Source organism: Nesoenas mayeri (assembly GCF_963082525.1).
Source record: "Nesoenas mayeri genome assembly, chromosome: 3".
NCBI classification, from domain to species: Eukaryota; Metazoa; Chordata; class Aves; order Columbiformes; family Columbidae; genus Nesoenas; species Nesoenas mayeri.
The window spans coordinates 4,068,014-4,075,675 of record NC_137544.1 but is presented as its reverse complement, the minus strand read 5'-3'; the positions used below and the strand labels follow the sequence as shown (position 1 = coordinate 4,075,675).

The 7,662-nt window shown below is 40.5% G+C and overlaps 1 protein-coding gene across 1 annotated transcript; it reads right to left on the bottom strand.

Annotated features, from left to right (window-relative positions):
• Window positions 1-5,379: 5,379 nt before the first annotated feature.
• On the bottom strand, window positions 5,380-7,662 carry LOC308038441 (gallinacin-9-like; the record flags this gene model as incomplete). The annotated part of the gene is made up of 2 exons (XM_080340967.1): window positions 5,380-5,513; window positions 7,605-7,662. The coding sequence occupies 2 exons, from the start codon at window positions 7,660-7,662 to the stop codon at window positions 5,380-5,382; spliced, it is 192 nt and encodes a 63-aa protein (XP_080197093.1).

Genomic DNA, 7,662 nt, shown 5'->3' with positions numbered 1-7,662 from the left:
AAAGATGTTTTCGAGGACTTACTACTGCTTTGTATGCTACAAAAGTGGCTAATATTCAAATAAAGTTTCTGAGTGTTTATTATCCAGAGACCCTAGAATAGTTGAAGTCATTATCCACACATATCTGAAGCAAAATATGTGATAATTAAATAAAATGGACATTTTAGTCATTAAGTTAATTGCTACAAAATACAAAGCATGGCACCATATGGGCTGCCATGAAGAAAGTTAACTCCGACCCAGCCAAATCCATTATGGTTACTCAAATAAAAATGGATAAATCTGTCAATGGAAGCATCGATGATTTTGTGCATGTAGCAGCATTATCCATAAGTTATAAAATGGATCTAAGAAAAGTTTGTTTATATTATAATACTTGGATAAATTTAGAGGAAATTAATTCTATTTCTTGCTTTAAAAAAAAATAATATTATATCCAGGACGTATGGGATTCAAATATAGGAGTCTTCACTGGAGCTGGTGCAGGCTTTCTTTGCAGTTGACGGAAAGTCACAATATTAATCTAATTATTTAAAATCTTATAGGTACAAATACATTTTCTTGGTTTTTTTTGCAATGCGCCTTTCAAATATATCTTTCCTCAACTAGATTTGTTCAGCAGATTTATTCTAGAGCATTATTGCATAAATGACAATTTTTATTAATAAAATACATCTTAAATGTCATAAACAGCTTTTGGATTAGGTGATGGCAACTGCAGGACAAATGCATGACCTCTTTCTGTTTTCTTTGTCTTAGTAGCTGTTGTGTTTGGTGACACTGAATTTGGACATGAAGATCCTTTTCCTTTTCTTTCCTGTTCTTCTCTTAGTGCTCCAAGGCACTTTAGGTAAGAGCTACATACAACCAAAAGAAATGCAGAGGAAAGACCATGAGCATGGAGAATGTAAAATAGAACCAAAAATAAGATGAGTTTTACGCCCTTTTCCTCCAAGCCAACTGGTGCTACCAGAGTCCTGGTCACGCCTTAGCAGTGAACAGACACCAAATGGGTCCATTGGACACACTGAACCCTCCCACTTTGGAAAATAAGATAATGTAATGGTATGGATGGGGTCAGCCCAAAGACTGGGCTGTTGCTGCTGCTCTATAACCCCAATTGGTTCTTAGTCTTTTTTGGGAATTAAAATCTGTTTTATTTGTTTGTTAATTTTTGTTTGTTTTTCACAGGTTTCATGCGTGCACCGAATAACAATGAGCAATGCAAACAGGCTGGAGGTACCTGTTCCGCTGACCGCTGTCCTCTACCCAACACAAGACCCTTTGGACGTTGCCAGCAAGCGGTCCCTTGCTGTCGGACAGTGGTGAGTTATGGATTTGGTGAAGATGAAGTGTTTCTTGGGTCAATGGGCTTATTACTCACTTTTACACATCCAGATTGCTCTTTAAATGTGAAATTCCTCTAGTGCAAGCTGGGAAATGAGCAGAGACTCCATATAGTCCAATGTAGGGTTTCCTGAGGATTTCTTCACTAGTTCCCCATGCACCATTAATGACATGAGTGCCTCATGAGAAAGATCACAGTCAAATATCTTTGGCAGAGGTAAGTCATTAGCTAGAAACGAACTCTTTGCTCTGCTGTTCCCATTAGCTGTTTCAGACTGGTCTTGATGAGTAACACTGGCTTCAAAAGATGAGATGAAATAGTCTCAAGTTGTGCTAGGGGAGGTTTAGTTTGGATATTAGGAACTATTTCTTCATGGAAAGGGTTGTCAGGCATTGAAACAGGCTGCCCAGGGGAGTGGTGGAGTCAGCATCCCTGGAGGGGTTTAAAAGATGCGTAGATGAGATTATTAGAGACATGGGTTAGTGACAGTGTTGAGTTAATGGTTGGACTCAATGATCTTGAGGGTTTCTTCTAACCAAAATGATTCTGTGATTCTATGTGCATTGAGCATCGAATCAAACATCTGTACTTCTCCAGGTGGAGGTTGCTATTCAGTGCTTTCTGTGCTTCTTATGCAAATCTTTTCCTGATTACAAGTACAAAATCTGAAAGTTTATTTCCTTTTTTGCAGTACAATTAGTGACTGTTGACATCTCAGCCTGTCTAAAGAAGAGCTTCTGGCAGTTTAGGAGACACATTATCCCATTGGAAAATCTGGAATTTTGAGCTGGAAATATGCAGTTTTCATACACATGCACACACCAAAACATGAACAACATCAGAAAGAAAACAAACTCCTCCACAAACAAAGTTAACAACTTGAAGAAATTCCAAAGCAATTCTTGAACCACCCAGAAAAATAGCAATATTTATCTTTCTTCTCAAGTGTTTTTCTGTTGAATCTATATTGTGGCCAACAACATCTATCCCAAAGAGCAGATCACCACGATGCAGAGACCTATCTCCATGAAAAGATACAGAGCAGGTTCTTCCTTTGGCCTTCAGAACAGATGTTCATGATTTTATTTTCTTTTTGGAGTTAGTAACAATGTGAATAATTCTAGAAGACGAACTCTCCAGGAGATACTGAATGCTCAGCTGGGGTGTTCACATTTCATAGTCTATGTACCTCAATAAATTTTAATAAACTTGCTTTAGAATACTTGTGTTTGATCCTTAGATCTGTGAGGAGTTTTCTTGGTGTTTGTTTTTACTGGAGGTTCTGTCTTGTCTCACCTGGGGTCAGCATGAGATGTGACTTGTAATAAAATTCTCCAAGAAGAGGAGAAGAAACCAAACCCGTGTATCATCAGGAATATGTCCTGGTTCTATTATTATTAGGATGACCAGTAACAGTAATAAATATCTTCTCCAAATGGACTGTGATTAGCCTAGTAGCAATCTGCCACAAACTGGCCGTGTTCAGGGCCCATGGCTGCGTTAAAACCATCCATAGCAGCTCGTGTCATGGAGAACATGGACACTTTTAGTCATCCCTTATTTCAAATCCTTTTGGGCTTTGCATTAGCTCTCTGGGATGTTAGAGATGGGGAATGGAAAAGAAGGGGGGGATGTATCTAGACCTTGTAATAGCAGGTGCAGGGACTCCGGGTTGATGGATGTTCAACCAACTACCTCCAGACATCATGATGTAGTGATAAATACTGATAGTTTGAGTAGTTTAGGATCCAGAGAAGTAAAATCCCATTGACGTGATGCTGGTCCAGACTAAATAAAGGCATCAGGAGTAGAATGATAGAAGTGTGATGAGATGGGTTCAAGACTTAAGAAGTTGCCATTCTGCCACTCCAGGTTTCTTTACATTACCATTCCCAGCACTTCATGCTGGGTTAGAAGATGAAACCCTGTAGAGGAGCGGAGGAGTGATCCCGTCTCCCAAACCCCAGCCTGGTGCCCTAGACTAGGATGGCAGAGAGACTGAGTTCTAGGGCTTTTTCATTTATTAATAAATATGTTGCCACACAAATCACTGCAATGCAGACACTCTTCAGGGCGATTTAACAGGACTCAATGACACATGCACTTAAATTAATTTAGTTAAATAAACTTCACTTACAGGTTGATTTTTACAGACAATAAAAAATAGCAAAAAAAACATATATATAAGCAAATGTCAGTAATGTGGTTTCTCAGTGACTTGCTTTTATTATAATTGAAGCTGCAAATCTCTTTATAGGGGTGCAAGAACTCCTCCTCTTGATCTTCTCGTGCTCCTAAGAGTCTTTACCCCCATGGGAAGGCTCCCCAGGTTTGCACCGAGGCTGGGATCCATCGATGTGAAAAATGGGAGATGTCTCAGATGCCCAGAGCTCTCATTTGTGTGATCAGTGAGGTATCAGTTTTAGGAAGTAGGTGTCCTGCAAAGAAAAATCAGGTGCTTAGATAGTCCACTTATCTCCATCCAAACAGGTAAATTATACCTGGCCATCTCAGATTACCATAGACATAAGATGACAAATAGGCCATGGGAGGTTTAGATTGGATATCAGGGAAAATCTCGTCCCAGAAAGGGTTGTTGGGCATTGGAACAGGCTGCCCAGGGCAGTGGTGGAGTCACCATCCCTGGAGGGGTTTAAAAGACACATAATTGAGGTTCTCAGAGACACGAGTTAGTGCCATTTTGAGGTTACTTGTTGGACTCAATGATCTTGAGGATCTTTTCCAACCAGAATGATTCTGTGATTTTATGATTCTAGGAAAGATCACCAGAGATCCTTTTCATCTGGATCACTGACCTGTGTTTCTGGCTGTAAGACAACCCAGATACAACACAGGATGTGAATGCACACACCACAGCTATCCAGCTACAACTGCTGATGACCCAGAGTACTTGACAGGGTAGAATTCAAGAATAAGACTTTTTTAGAAATAAGGAGCTGCACTGGACAAAGTGGCTGATCCTCTCACTTACCTCCATGCTTTTTTTCTATGAAAAAGGGTGACAAGGTTTCTCACTTCTTTTTTTGTATCCTTCATCATGTTTCATAGAAACCCAATTAGATTAAGTATAACAATAATAATAATAATAATAATAATAATAATAATAATAATAATAACAACAACTTAATGAGGTCCCAAAAGCATAGTTCTGTTATAGCTCCTTTGGTATGAAATGACACCAACCACAGAGCTGGACCACAGCATATTGCAGAATCACTCTGCATGGGATATCTCCTACCTGTGTGGGTTGAGTGGGAGACATCAGGGGTGACTGTCTCATGTCACTTGTGTCTACCCTGCTTTGTACAGGGAGAGTTTGACCATGATCTAGTTCTGCCCTGGTACCAGACTCGTGTTGGAAGAAGTTATCAGTGATAATTAGTGATTAGTGTTCAGACTGGAGAAGAGAAGGCTTCGTTGATACTATATTGCAGCCTTCTGTACTTAAAAGAGGCCTGCAAGAAAGATGGGGACAGACTTTTGAGCAGGGTCTGTTGTGATAGGACACGGGGTGATGGTTTTAAACTAAAGGAGGGAGATTCAGGCCGAACATGAGGAAGAAATTGTTTACAGTGAGGGTGATGAGAGCCTATCCCAGGTTGGCCAGAGAGGTGGTGGATGAACCATCCTTGGAGACATCCCAGGCCAGGCTGGACGGGGCTCTGAGCAACCTGAGCTGGTGAAGATGTCCCTGATCATGGCAGGGGTGGCACCAGGGGAGCTTTGGAGGTCCCTTCCAACCCAAACTATTGTATAATTCTATGATATATGGTATGTTATTAGCAATATTAGATGTGCAAAGTCCATGTTCCTCCTTGCTCATCATCAGCTTCTCCTTGCGGTTTTTCAGAGAAGGCAGACTGGTATTTTTGACACCACAAGGCCCAGCAATTAAAGGGTTTTTCTGGGGGGATATAGGAGGCTGGAGGAGGTGACCTGTTTCATCCCAAAAGGGGGAAAAGCCCAGTGAGCCTACTTGATGCAGTGACACGTTTCAGGACAAATTAATCTTACCATTTGCAACACCTCAGTTTCCCAGCGCGGCAGGTGCCAATGTTAACAGTGGGACCAGAGCATGCGACATAGGAGCAGGAACCCCGGTTCTGCCGGCATGCGATGGTGTCGGCATCTTCTTGGCTGTAAGCTGAAAGAAGAACCCGACGGAAAAATTCATATTCGTTTGTGAAGGGACAGGATTGGAGAGTTATAGCATCAGATTTAGCTCCTGTGGTGTGTGGTTTCCTGCCACAGTGTCTATTTTGTGATTGGGGTAACCTGGTCACACCTTCTTAAGGTCTCTTCATCCATAAGAAATGCAAACTAGGCAGAAAAACAGGTTGTAATGCTAGATAACTGCCGGCTTCCTTAGCATTCCTCCTGGAGACACGTGCTTGTCATTCCAGTTATGCACAGACACACTATGTTATATGAAAAAGCCATAGGAGACACAGAAAAATTGTATTTTAAAAATTAATCTCACATTAATCTCAGGAAAAAAAAAAAAAAAGTGGTGATATTAAAATTAAAATGTCCTGAGTTTCTTCAAACTTTCAGTTCAATTTCAGCAAATGTGAAGCACATTTATGACTCATAACCATTATCTACTACTTTAAGTATCTTTCTTGCAGGAAGTATTGAGCATTGTGATAATGAGCAGCATGCTCACAGGAAACCTGTGCCCTGTGTTACCATGTAAAATATTGTACAGTTAACACAGATGGCATAAAGCTTTACAAAACCCAACTTTTAATCACAGTCGAACCATTGGAACTGACATTTGCTTGACTAAAGTACATTATACACTTAAATATACACTGTAAAATAAAGTCAGTGACTTGTTGCTGGTGCTGCATATGGTTTAGTGAGATGCTATGCTGGTTCTACTGTGTTGGTATGTTCAGAACTGAAGAGCCAAATGTTCTGGTGGTGGCAAAGGCTGCAGCTGCATCATCATCAGGCAACTGCCTGGGCTTATTCCAGCTGAAAAAATAGCCCTAAGTCTTAGAATTTCTTGTTCATTACCATCAAACATTACTTGTTCCTACTGGGATGTTCAGCCCGAGATTCAAATTGTGTTATTTTTGCGTGGTTTAAATCTGGTTTTTATATCACCCAGAGCCTTGTATATCTATGCCCTTATCAGCTGCCCCAACTTCTTGCCAACCTTCTGTGCCAACCTCAATTCGCAGCTACCATTGTACTGGACTCTATCGATAATTTGAAAGGCATGCAAATTGATCTACCTCATTTCAACCAATTCGTCCTGGTGGTTCTCAAGTCTTTTATCTTAATCACATCTTATTCAAGCATTTTGTGTTGCTGATTTAACTCAGCTGGTTTTAAAGAAATCATTAGACATTTGTTTTCCTTGTCTCCCCAGTTAAAAAGCTCTAAAGTGTTATGGGTCTTTTCTGTGTATAGGTCTTTATGAAGAGATATTAAATAACTTATTGTCTTTTCCCAGAATCTCTGCTGGAATTACACCAGCCCTGCAGCCACCCCAGGGGCCACAGTTTGCTTTGAAATCAAGAATTATTTCTGGGATGTATAAAACAAAACAAGCAAAGAAAGCATCCCAGAAGCACGCAGTGCAGACTTTATCTAAAGCTCCTACCAGCACTTGCTTTTGGCTTAAGTGGTTCTACATTTCTGCATTAAGTAGAAAGACATTTGCTTGTCTAGGAGATTAAGTAATTTGAGTGTATTGCAAACCAAATCAGGGATGGAGATAGTTGAAACTTCTGTGAAGTCCCCCAAATGGCCTGGAATTATACAGGTAATCCAAACTCTCTTAATGCAAATGGACAGTATAGAGTCCAGGCAAAGCCTCACCATCACAACTACATTTTTTTCCAAAAATACAGGAAGTCTACTGATCTAGAAAACATAGTAAGGAGGTGGGGGTGTGAATGTGAGAAGACAAAGCTTTCACGTTGCAGGATGGTGTCCTAATTATCAGCCTAAGAATTGCATGAGTACGCAGGAGCATCTTTTTTCCACCACATCATCATGTGATGGGAATGCAAGATTTTAGAAAGAGACCATCAAGAAGACTGCCAAGGAACTCAACTCATTAGATTAGAGATTAGGACTATGACTAGGAAAGAGGACTTCTAATATGAAAGTCATGGAGTCCAATAGCACAAGGGTTATCTGAACCTCAGCACTGGGCTTTAATGGGCTGCTCTGGGCATGCACCTTTTTAGTCTTCATCTCATCTATTTTCAGTCGTTACCTGGAGCAGCCTGGAAGAGGAAGAAGAGAACAGCAATGAAGAAGAAAAGGATCCTCAT